The 12,935-nt window shown below is 38.6% G+C and overlaps 3 protein-coding genes across 4 annotated transcripts; 2 read left to right on the top strand and 1 right to left on the bottom strand.

Annotated features, from left to right (window-relative positions):
• The first annotated feature begins 577 nt into the window (after nt 1-577).
• si:dkeyp-68b7.5 (zinc finger protein 572) lies at nt 578-3,466 on the top strand. 2 transcript variants are annotated; one of them, XM_047806206.1, is made up of 6 exons: nt 578-1,111; nt 1,482-1,675; nt 1,769-1,821; nt 1,896-1,965; nt 2,225-2,287; nt 2,390-3,466. In XM_047806206.1, exons 2-6 carry the CDS (start codon nt 1,642-1,644, stop codon nt 2,947-2,949), a joined length of 780 nt encoding a protein of 259 aa, XP_047662162.1. In that variant the 5' UTR covers nt 578-1,111; nt 1,482-1,641; the 3' UTR covers nt 2,950-3,466. The 2 variants fall into 2 exon arrangements, with proteins under 2 accessions (XP_047662162.1, XP_047662161.1); XM_047806205.1 differs by lacking the exon at nt 1,482-1,675 and having other exon boundaries at nt 580-1,111.
• A 1,435-nt stretch (nt 3,467-4,901) lies between these two features.
• Nucleotides 4,902-6,746, top strand: si:dkeyp-68b7.7 (zinc finger protein 184). The gene is made up of 2 exons (XM_047806665.1): nt 4,902-5,310; nt 5,389-6,746. Exons 1-2 carry the CDS (start codon nt 5,061-5,063, stop codon nt 6,318-6,320), a joined length of 1,182 nt encoding a protein of 393 aa, XP_047662621.1. The 5' UTR covers nt 4,902-5,060; the 3' UTR covers nt 6,321-6,746.
• Nucleotides 6,747-7,984: 1,238 nt separating this feature from the next.
• Nucleotides 7,985-11,092, bottom strand: LOC113645313 (ankyrin repeat domain-containing protein 34B). The gene has a single exon (XM_027150846.2). It carries the CDS (start codon nt 9,469-9,471, stop codon nt 8,050-8,052), a length of 1,422 nt encoding a protein of 473 aa, XP_027006647.2. The 5' UTR covers nt 9,472-11,092; the 3' UTR covers nt 7,985-8,049.
• Between the last annotated feature and the right edge of the window lie 1,843 nt (nt 11,093-12,935).

The raw sequence follows: 12,935 nt of genomic DNA, 5'->3' as shown, positions 1-12,935 counted from the left end.
TGTATTATTAAATATAGAATGTATTATATGTATTTTATATATAATACATTCTATATTTAATAATACATATAGAATGCATTAACTATAAAATATATATAATATATTTTATATATATTATATTATGTATTATATATATATTGCCCATAAATAATCAACAGCATTTGTGTAATAGTCTATTGTATATGTTTTTTAAAAAAAACCGCTGTGTAAATGCAGTGGCTGAGAAGCACAAATTTTATTTTACAAATCACATTGTAATAAAAAATAATTGGGAAATATCGGTAATGTACAAAAAATATAAACAAAGACTAAATTGTGTGTAAAACGTAATTGCCCTACAGTTCATACCTAACTTCGTATACAGGTTTGTTTACATATGTATGTATGTATGATGTGCCAGTTTTAGACATTTACCCTCGAATAAAGTGATATCGTCTTGTAAAATTGAAATGTATGTCCTTTTTTCCCCACACAGTGCATTACTAAATAGTACGCCATCTTTGCTAACTATAGTAATTTAAAATGTTACTGTTTTTGTCGTTAGCAGTTAGCCACTAAAACGTCAGTGTTTACGGAAGTGGAACGCTATTGGACGATGTAGAGTGACGTCAGTGAACGCGGAAGTGAACTCTCGGTGCTAACAAATGTAAACATTTTGTTAACCGACTGCTTTTAGAAGATAGCGGTTATTGTATTAAATGTATTAAAGTACATTTGATTTTATGTAGTCCCTGAACACTGTAGGCTTCTAACATTGCGGCTGTTATAAGTAGTTTATTGTTATTTTGTGTGTAAAACCTCCAGCATTGCGAATATAGACCTCGTTTCCTGAGAACAATGTCTTCTGTCGATATCCATTCCCAGTTAGCGTCCATAATAGAAAGATTTGCCAAGGGGGCACTTGTAGAGATGACTAAGGTTATAGATAAGGATTCGGCACTTTTACGCGCAGAAATTGCGCGGAGACAAATGGAGGTCGAGGCGCTTTTGTGTAAACTACAGTACGCAGAAAGTGAGCTTAGATCCGTGAGACAAGCTGCAGCTACACGCCAGTCAGCTGCTAACCGCCGGTCTGTAGCTGTACAAGTGACCATCACAGCTGCACTGCAAGGTAAGCAGGATCAAGAAGCATTTAACCCGAGTTGGAGAACATCAGGGACCATGAATGGGGGGGGGGAAAACCGGGATGAAAATAGTCTTATAGCGTGACCTTTCTTTATTGGCTTTTATTCTGACTGTAAAATCAGAAAGACATCACACGTGGGGAACAATGTTCGGTGTATACAAAGAGTTAGAGAAGAAGGCTTGATAGAAAATTGAGGGTACATCATGTTTCCCAGGTGCTGTGCAGTCACATCCATAAATCCATACATACATACATATATACATCAGATACATGTAATGTTATAATATTAAACAAAAGGCATCATTGGATATTAGTTAATTACTAAAACATCTAAGTGGCCCATATTTCTGTAAAGGTTTCTCCAGTGTCACTGTTTCTTTCCTTCCGAGTTCTCCAGTTTCATCCCACCTCCCAAAACTAGATGTAAAGGTGGATTAGCTATTCTAAGTCACCTCCTCTGTGCGCGTGTGTGTGCGCGTGTGTGTGCGCGTGTGTGTGGGCGCACGTGTGCGTGCATGACAGAGCGAGAAATAAACATGCTTAACAAAGGTACTGGGTGTTTACTTATTATTTAAGACCCTTTGAACACCATTGATTAAAACATATAAAGACATAATCACATTTTTTTCCTCCTAACTACAGACCCTAATGTCACTCACACAGACACGCATATGGATGCTTCTTCTAATGCAAAGGTAAAATTAGTCTTTTAAAATATTTCCCTTCACATGTGATGCTTTTCGCTTTTTAACCTTTCCTGTTACTGCAGGAGAACAGAGCAGAAGCGTTTCAGGTTAAAGAGGAGAGAACCGAGCTGAAGCCATGGGACAGTGCAGACGGTAAACAGAAATCTTCCTCTAGATATCCATCTGTATTCCAATTACACTCATTAGTCATTTGATCAGGTTGAACCCGTGTTTTAAATCCATATTCTTCAACGTCCATCAGCAGAAAGGGACCACTGCTGATCAGATAGTATTTGGATGGTGCACATACATATACTGGCCTCTTTGTTTAACATACTTAATCTAGCTAATTCCTTTTCATTTCCTGTGTTTGTTAGTCACATCTTGCTTCACACTTTCATTCTTCATATAGAAATTGAGGAGACTCGTGTGTGCTGGGAGGAGGAGCGTCATGCATCCAACACATCAGAAGGAGGTGAGGCATGGAAGTATTTTAGTCACCCTAATGATGTTTTCAGACAGTTTCTTTTATTATACGTAGCATGAATTTAATTACATTTAGTCCTTTATTATGCAGGTCTTCATGATGCCAAACCCAGTGTTATTTGGGACTCGCCTGAGTTAGAGGACTTCAATATGAGAACTGAGACATCACAAGACACTACTAATGCAGATCATGCGCATCACAGCACAAATGCATCCCCAAACCCAAGAGAAGAAAACACTGTTCACTATCAATATCAGCAAACCACAGACAGTGATGTCGGTCAACACAGACTCAATCGCTTAACTAACATTAATGCTAATGCTGCAGCACATAATCTGGCCAGTGAGCAGAGAGGTGACGGTGTGGGGACGGGGGAGAAGAGTTCACGCTGCACTCAGTGCGGTAAAACCTTCACCACACGCTTCTACTTAAAGATTCATCAACGCATCCACACAGGAGAAAGGCCCTACACGTGCCTACAGTGTGGCAAGCGCTTTTACTGCAATTCCCACCTCATTTCACATCAGCGCTGCCACACGGGAGAGAAGCCCTACAGCTGCGAGGAGTGTGGCAAGTCGTACTCCCATTTAAACTCGCTGAAACTGCACCAGCGCAGCCACACCGAGGAAGAGGTCTGCAACTTCTGGTGACATAGAAATCCAGATCAGGCCTTTTTTTTGTCTCACACACACACAAACACGGATGTAGCATTAACTGAATTTACAACATAGCACAAAATGTAAAATGCACAATATTGCTATTGTGGACAATGTCTCATCTTCACTTCTGACTTTTATCTGAAGCGAATGGCCAATTTTTTATGGAGTGAGAAATTGCTACCGACTACAAACAAGATATAAGCCCTTCTAAAAGTTTAAACAATAGTCTAATTCAGTTGACACAAAGCTTTGTCTTTATTCTTCAATTTTGTAATAGTTTTAATTATTTGGTTAACCAAGGCTTGTTCAGTGCCTAAAGATTTCCTCTTTGTTTCATTTTTTAGTCATTTTTCTTTTAATATAGATTACAAGTTTCTATTCAACAGTTTAGCATTGGGACATCATCACACATATCTCAAAACTTCACTTTTTTTATCTGAAACATTGAAGGTAGTGTTTCTTTTATATAATGCACCATATTTTAATAAATCATATTTAAAAGCTACACTATACCAAGAGATATATATCAAAGGTTCCTCCCCAGTAACAAGCAAATGTACAAATGACAGTGAGAAAGGAAGTGATTCAGCTTCGAGGTGGCCGCTGCTATTGTCTCTTGCATTTCAACATCCGCTTGACCGTTTTTATAGATAACAGCACCAGAAACCACATAAAGATGCATCACTTTTTCATCAACAGGTAACAGACTGTAATGTATGTGTGATGAAACTGTGCTAAACTGGTAGCTACAAGCTGCTATATTTACAGGTTAGTTACATTAGTCTCATAGCTCCAGTCACTAAACTTTTCTTCTACATTTTATTTTGATTGGATTGTTGAAGTAGTTGTTACTTTATGAATATTTACCACTATGAAAATATTTCAATACATTGCAAAAGTTTGTGTATGTATGTATGTATGTATGTGTATATATATGTGTGTGTGTGTGTGTACTTTTTTTATGAAATGGAAAGCTTTTTTCTATGTAGCATATAATTATTTATTTTTCATGTCATTTCTAATTAAATATCATGAAAGCCTCACAAACGTTATAACAAAAGGTTAGAGGAATGAATTTGATTTAATTTCAAACTCGTAATTTTACAAGTAACACTAAGTCTTTCTGTAGTTGTGGCATAATGACTAATTATTTTTTTTATTTTTTTTTATTTATCTCTAGAAAATCGGTTTATGGTGTTTTTAATGTTTTGGAGGGGAACCATCGGGCAATTAAATATAATTGAAGACAAGACCAGTTCAGTTAGGTAAAAGCTAATCCCAGATTCTTGATAAATCTCACACCACACTATTTTTTTACACCTGCAATTTTTTCGAAATAGTTTAATTACGAACATGCAAGATTAACTTAAGTGCCCTATAATAGAATGATGTCCCATTCAGGGTGTGTTCCCAGGATCGTAACCATATCTGCATAAAGTGGATATTCATGATGATTGAATGAAAAAACAACCTCAAATCAGAAGTGTTTTAGCTGTTTGAATTTGTGAAATGGTGAAAATGAATCAAAGGAGATATTACATTTTGCAATTTTCCTATATACATTATATTTAACATTTATGTAGCTTATAATAATTATTATTACTATTATTATTATAATTATCATTTATTAGTATTATTATGCATTTTATATTAATTATATATAAAATTGATTATATATATATATATATAGTATTATGCATAAAATTATTATTATAATTATTTATTAGTATGCATTTTATATTTTTATTATTATTATTATGCATTTTATATGTATTATATATATATATAATGTATTTATTATATATATAATTATGCATATTATTTTGTATTATTAATAATAATAATGATTATTATTATTATGAAAAAGATGACGAAGAAACAACTCACAAATAATTTATTTTCCTTTTTTTAAGACTTTATAAGACTTCCTTTTTTTTCTTTTTTTTTTAACCGGAAGTGACCTCACTGTTGTGACTTCCAGCCTTACCTACCTTTTTCTTGTACCAGTTAATTGTACTTTAACCGTTACAAATTCACTGGATGGCAATTTCGCCTCAGGTCCTCGAAAGCGTGTTGTTTATTTCTTGTATTAATAAGGGATTATGGCCGCTGCGGTGCTACAGACGCGGATAACCGCCATATTGGACGTGTTAACGAAGGCAGCAGTGGCGGAGATCAGTCAGCTCATTCAGGACGACAGCGCTGTGTATCACCGGGAAATGAAACGGAGGGAGGATGAGATTGAGGGACTGAAGAAACGGCTACAGGTCACCGAGAAAGAGCTGAAGAAAGTGCAGGCTAACGCGTTAGCCAGGTGTTCAGTCGGTGTGCAGGCCGAAATCCTGCCTACAGGTAAATATGTTCATTGTTATGCATCTGAACCTATTATTTATTTACTGTTTCACTAAGAATTCCTTATTTATCTCCCAGATTTGATGACCTGCAGAAAAGAATCATTAGCTGGGAACCGTATGGAAACATACAAAATGAGTTCAGTGCAAGAGCTTGAAGAAGAGAAACCACAGCTTCCTGAAAAAACATTTGCATCTTCACACCATGTCACAAAAGAGCCCAGAGCTCCACCTGAGCTAGGAAAGCAAAGAGATCCGAGGTGCGATGAAGACGAGTTCAGTAGCCTGGAATTTGAGATGAAAATCGAGCAGGTGGAAGAGCTTGTGGATCAGGAACTGAGTCTTCCACGGGCAGATTACAGTATGGCAGATGCAAGCGTGAGCTCTGAACACAAAACAGACCCGAGAGACGTGCATCTGTGGCCGTCCCTTGAAGGCAACTCGGCAAATGACTTCTCCGTCCCTGATGGCTGTATCGGGTTAGAGCAGTATGACCAAGTTCCTACAGACCAGTGTCTGGCCCAGCTGATGAAGGATCCCCCGAACTTGCTCCCTGACAACGCATCCAATAAACACGTTGATTCGTTTGCTAATGCACATGTCAGGATTGACAGAGAAATGAACTTTGAGAGCAGCATTGCAAAAGGATCTGAATATGGACAGATTAGAGACAATCTGGGTCACATCAAAGCATCGAGGCCACTAAACAGCAGCAAGCACAGACAGACTTTCAGTGCGGTGCCACACTCGCATGCACATTTATCCACAAATACTTTCTCATTGCCGGACATGACGCCTGTGAGGCAAAACGCACAGGCGAGCCACGTCGGATCGAAGCCTTTTCGTTGTGAGGAATGCGGTAAAGGCTTTACCCAGAGGATGAGACTGATCACACATAAACGAATACACACGGGTGAGAAGCCATACCACTGCCAACTTTGTGGAAAGATGTTTTCAAGGCAGGATAACTGCCTCAGACATGTACGTCTACACAGTGCACAAGGGTGGTAAAAGAGGCTCATTTGATCATTGGACTGTTTTTCTAATGCTTATAAGTACTGTGCAGAGAATATGACTTAACTTCCTGTGCTGTAGATTATCACATGCTATTACCCTGTATCTAGTAGTCCCTGGCATCCTCCAGTGGTTGGCACTGGTACAGTGTTTACCATAGCCATAACAAGGTTCTAATATTTTCTCTTATTTTAAAAAAAAATCTGTGCTTGATCTTCATGCTTTTTATTTCCTCCGTTTTAAATAGATATGTTTTTAAAACAAACACACACACACAAAAAAAAAACAGCATACAAAACTAAAGTATATCTGAGACAACTAAAATCTAATCTGTTGGATGTAATAGAATGATCCCATTTTGTAAAATGAAATTTGTGCTGTGTATTGTGCTACACTATGAATACAATATGAACTCATTTCAAATGCTTGTAGTACACATTCAAGAGGAATCCAGAGCCATGTACCAAATCTCATACTGTGTACTACACTGGACATCACCGATATACTGATACAATATTTTGTGTGCGTTCTTAAATATTCAGCCAAAGACATGCACTGTACAATAATATGCTTGATATTTATTGCAACTCTGCACCAACACAACACTTTAAAATCCAAGTTAACATTATTACTAGACCTACTTGTTTTTTTGATTATTCAGTAATTCAAGTCAAATGTAACAGCAGATTTCTTCCAGTTTAGGCATAGGCAACCTGTGAATGCTTTACTTGATGTATGCTACTTGATGTACAGGTCTGGGATAAAACCTGATCAGGAGGTTGTTGTTATCTTCTTATTCATCATCATTTTTTTCTGAATTATACTGCAGCATTGTGAAAATAAACACTTTAAAAAAAATCATTGAGGTTGTCAAGGTTGCCAAAGACTCGTTGAGAGAGAACGGCTTGCTTCCATTTTTCTGCTTGTGAGTGTGTTCTGTGTTAATGGAAAAATTTTTGGCAGTTTTTTTTTGGACGTAATGATGAAATTCCCACGGATTTCTGCTACATGATAGTGATGGTGAATGACTGTTTTGAGGAGTGAGTGGTTTGCAGAGACATTAATTATTAGCCCAACCCTCAGGATGATCTGATGTACATGAGGAATAAACCAATGCCATTGTTAATTCAGATGAGAATAAAACCACAAAGCTAGATTCAACATGTTCATTCCAATAGACAGCTATTACAGTCCGAACATACCTTAGTGCATGCTGTAGCAAGGAAATTGCTTTCTATCCTTAAATCATTTTAGGAAATATGTGCAAAAGGGCAGTCGTAATGGTAAAGACGGGTATGCAGGTTATTGGAGAATGTTTATTATTGGATATATATTTTTTATAAAGGTTCAGAATGGTCGATGCAAATGAAAAATGCATTTGGGATATATATATATATATATTCTTTTAAGCCTAACATGTTTCTTGATGCCAGTACATTTTTTCAGTGACATAATGGTGTACAAACTTTCCCCACACATCTTTGAAGGTAAAAGATTAGGTAAAGATAAGCAGTACTGTATTATTAATCACATAAACAACATATATTAGATGTCCTGTTATATCCGTGTGTGTGTATGTATATATATATATATATATATATATATATATATATATATATATATATATATATATATATATATATATAATGTCTCAATGACCCAGTATGTGTGTTGTGTCCTTTTCTGTTTGTCAGTTTTACTTGTGGTATTCAGTTTTTTCCCCATGTCACAAGACAAAAAGGGTCTCATCAGTAACACCTTCCTGTCTCATCTGCTCCAACTGAATGGAGTGGCGACGTGGAGGTCTCCGGCCCCTTGCGCCTTCCTGCTTATGGCCTTGGGTCGGTTCAGCTTTTGGAGCAGCACTTGCCTCGTCACAACAGGAGCGAGTGGATATGTTTGCAGTGGAGCTGACTGTGAGAGGAGGCAGGAAGGTAGTATTACGTGCCTGGGGCTTGAAACTTAACTGCTCCTGTGGTTTCCATTTTCTTATGGTGTTAAATCCGCATTGAGCAGTTGGAGCTGTTAGAGAGCAAGAACTAGTGTTGTTTGAAGAATGCTGGAGGTTCCTTTTGGTAGGAACTGGTGGTAGTGTTATAGTGCTGGGCTGGTCATGTAGGTGTGTGTCTGAACTGGAGAGATTGAGTGATAGGGTGGGAAGCTGGAGTAAATGATGTCCTGGCAGTTCAGGTAGAGTGTTGCGTCGATTGTGTAGATGTGCTCGAGATGGTGGAGCAAAGTTCTCTGTGTGGTTTCTGCAAAACGCTCTGCCAGGTTTGAGGTTAGCGGCTTTAGAGGAGCTACTCTGATCCACTTGCCAATCTAAGGAATCATGGCTGCAGTGCTTCACCTCTTTATCCTCTTCTTCCTCCACAGCTCTCTTTGAAATCCTTTCTTCATAGGTGCGACTGAGGTGTGCCAAGTTGTGGATGGCTAGCCAGGGTTCTGAACTTTGCCGCTGGCGGTCGGCTGCCTCCGGCTCTAGAAACAGAGGAGAAGCTGCTCTGCTCCCCTTCCTCCCCGAAGCTCTGAAGTTGAAGATACCCTCTCCTTCAGTCTCAGAGTTTGGTGAGCCTGTCTTGAGCTCGATATCGGAAGGGGACATGCAGGCGACAGGCGAGGTGTCGGGTGATGGAGGCACGTTTAGATAACGTCGGCTAACGGTGGCACCACCTGTGCTGAGATCTGTGGATATGATGATGATGTCATGCCCCTTAGCTCTGCAAGCATCAAGGAGCACGCGGATAGTATCCTGGTCACGGGCATTGATGCTGTAGACCAGTGCAGAACCTCCAACATAGTCCTCGATGCTAGGGTCAGCTCCAGCAGAAATCAAGGCTGTAGCCACCTCAGCTCCGGCACGCTCCATACAAGCGTACATGAGGGGTGTACGCCCAGACTTGTCCTGAGCGTTGGGATCAGCATGGTGCTGGAGAAGAAAACGGATAAGCCTCAGAGAGGTAGAGTTTCCAGACTGGTCAGTCCTCAGTGCTCGGCACATGGCTAGGAGAGGCGTCTCACCCCGTTGATTACGCTCGTTAACTTGGGCGCCACCTTCCACCAGCAGCCGAACCAGACGCACCTTTCCCAACTCAGCCGCCTTGATAAGCGGGCTTCCATCCTCCATGTAGTCCTGCCTCTCAGCCATAGATCTTCCCAAAGATCTGAGATGGCTTCCTTGTCAGTGATTACAGATGGAAAGAGATATATATACCTTATAGATGTAGCCTTAAGACTTTTGTGGAAAAGGAAGGGAACAATAAAAATGAATAAAAAAAGAAACATCAGCCAGAATATATATTATCAGTCCTAATAAATAAAAAAAAAGCTTGTTTGTGCAGTTGCTACTTTATTAGGTATACCAGTTTTTTTGATTGGCAAATCAGTGTATATAAAAAAAACCTCGGTTTGTAGACGGAAGTCTGCTCAGATACTCAGGCACTCTGAAAGTGTTGTTTTTGAAAGTGCATGTGAATGATTTTTAAGTTTAAAATGTCGGGCAGCGGAGGCAGTACTACAAAAGCTTGGGACTTGTTTGAATGTCTGCTGCTTTGAAATGCTTTCATGTTAGTAGGAAGGCTGACTGAGTTAAAAGGGAAAAGAGGTCAGCTGTACTGGCTCAGCCTTCAGAGACATTGTGTAATCAACCATATATTTTTACAGTCTTAAGAAGTTACAACACACTGTGCCACCCTCTCATTAGATTTTTTTTATAAGCAAGTATTACATACGCATACATAAAATTTGTTAGATCTTATCCGGATAAACAGAAATATTCAGGTGAGTCACTTATAGCATGTATTTCCTAATACGTCATGAATCATTTGTATAACATATTTATTAGTTTAACGCCGCATTTCTTTTTATTAGTCGGTCTATAAATATTTGAATGTATAGTGACTTGTATTGAATTATATCCTGTGCTCCTGCATCTGAGCGTCAATAAAAATCTTCCTATTTTTTCTCCTGTCCCCTGTAATTACAACAAAGTTGCAACTGACCTGCTGGTTCTTTTGAGATCCCAATATTTGCCGCAGGTCCTTGTTCGGCTTTGTGTGAGATGATGTGCTTCAGGTCAAATGATTTAGAAATCTGTCAGAGGGAGTCAGAGAGCATGATTTTCTGATTGGGGAGGGCATCCTTCCATGTGTCCATGCACACAGATGCACATAAGGACAAGATGGTGTATTTTTTAGCAAAATGGAAAATTAATTCCAATTTTTTTTTCACATGAGTTGATAGGTTGTAAATGTAGAGGTAGGTGGAGTGTCTTTCAAAGGAATCTTTACCATTTATGACTTCTCTATATACATTATATTGCAAAGGTTTGTGTACCACAGACCATGTTGGAGATATGTACTTGTCTAGAATATCTTTACATATTGTAGTGTTATGATTTCCCTTCGCTGGAATTAACCTGTTCCAGCATGACAATGCTCCTGTGCACAAAGCGCGTATCAGAAAGCAGAGGTTGATTAGAAGCAGTCAAGTGGCCTGAACCCGAGCCCAGACCTCAGTTCCTGTGTGATGAATTAGAATACCGACTGCATGCCATCACTGAATTGAACAACAGTCTTTACAGCAACATTCCAAAATGCTAGTGGAAAAACTTATTGGAAGAACATACAGATAGGTCCATATATATTTGGACACAGGCACAATTTTAGTTTTTTTTTTTAGGTATTTACCAAAACATATTCAAGCTATCGTTGTATAGATATAGTGGGCTGAACGTGCAGTCTCTCAGGTTTAATTTGAGGGTATTTAAATCCAAATTGGACAAAGGGTTTAGGAATTACAGCTTTTGAGAGTAGCCACCCCCACTTTTTCAAGGGACCATAAGTAATTAGACAATTGAATCAAAAGCTGTTTCATAGATAGGTGTAAGCTATTCTTTCATTATGTCTTCATCAGTTAAGCAGGTAAAAGGTCTGAAGTTGATTCTAAGTGTGGTATTTGCATTTGGAATCTGTTGCTGTGAATCTACATCGTGCGTTCTAAGGAGCTCTCCATGCAAGTCAAACAGGCCATCATTAGGCTTCAAAAATAAAACAATTACATCAGAGAGATAGCAGGAACATTAGGAGTGGCCAGATCAACAGTTTGGTACATTCTGAGAAAAAAGAATGCAATGGTGAGCTCAGCAACCTGGCCGTCCACAGGAGACAACAGTAGTAGATGCTCACAGGATCCTCTCCATGGTAAAGCAAAACCTATTCACAACATCCAGCCAAGTGAAGGACACTCTCCAGGAGGTGATTAGACTTTGCCAAAAAACATCTAAAAAAGCCGGACCAGTTCTGGAAAAGGATTCTGTGGACGGATGAAACTAAGATCAACCTTTACCGGAATGATAGGGAGAGAAAATTTTGGAGACTGCTTGGAACAGCTCATGATCCAAAGCATACAACGTCATCTATAAAACATAGTAGAGGCAGTATAAAGGCATGGGCATGCATGGCTTCCAGTGGCACTGGGTCACTGGTGTTAATTGATGATGTGACAGAAGACAGAAGCAGCCGGATGAATTCTGATGTGTATAGGAATATACTGTCTGCCCAGATTAAGCCAAATGCAGCAAAGTTGATTGGACGGCATTTCACAGTACAGATGGGCAATGATCCAAAACACACTGCAAAAGCAACCCAGGAGTTTTTTAAGGAAAAGAAATGGAGTATACTGCAATGGCCGAGTCAATCACTTGATCTCAACCCTATTGAACATGCATTTCACTTGCTGAAGACAAAACTAAAGGCAGAAAGACCCACGAACAAACATTAACTGAAGTCAGCTGCAGTTAAGGCCTGGTAAAGCATCAGAAAGGAGGAAACCCAGTCTCTGGTGAGTTTCATGGGCTCCAGACTTCAGGAAGTCATTGCCTGCAAAGGATTTTCAACAAAATATTAAAAATGAACATTTTATTTATGATTATATTCATTTGTCCAATTACATTTGAGCCCCTGAAAATGGGGGGACTGTGCATAAAAACGGTTGCAGTTCCTGAACTTTTTGTTTGATATTTTTGTTCAACCCCTTGAATTAAAGCTCAACATCTGTTCTTCAAATGCATCATTTTTTTTCCATCTTCATTTTATTCTGGTGGCATACATAGCTAAAAGTATAAAAACTGTGACTGTGTCCAAATATATATGGACCTAACTGTATGCGAAAATGGACATGTAGTGTATCTAGCATGTAAAACTTCAATCGTTGTCAATCGTTTAGAGCTGTGAGCCAGCCTGATTCAAGGTCTCTTCAAGATTCTGTTATACATACATGATGCGGTGAAAGTGAAAGGCAATAAAAAATATGGCCTTGTTTTTAACAGTCCTATGATCAGTATTATTCTAAGATTCGATGAAAGAGAAAGTCTACCAACAGCCATTTTTCTCTTTAAAATGTTTCCTTGTAGTGTTCTGGAAAACAAAGATCTGACATTTCCACCCATTTGTCACACTCTATCATGAGTTAATAAGTTACCTCTTTGGAGAAAGTGGCCTTCAACGAAGTCATAACTCTTTCTTTCTTTGCTTATATAAGCTTTATAATGGATCTCTACTATGGGTAATCATATCAGTATATTCATCCAAAAAACATGCCATATGTGTAAGC

Source organism: Tachysurus fulvidraco, chromosome 22, assembly GCF_022655615.1.
Source record: "Tachysurus fulvidraco isolate hzauxx_2018 chromosome 22, HZAU_PFXX_2.0, whole genome shotgun sequence".
Lineage (NCBI taxonomy): Eukaryota > Metazoa > Chordata > Actinopteri > Siluriformes > Bagridae > Tachysurus > Tachysurus fulvidraco.
Note: the sequence above shows the minus strand (reverse complement) of the source record. Positions and strands in the feature narration are given on the sequence as shown.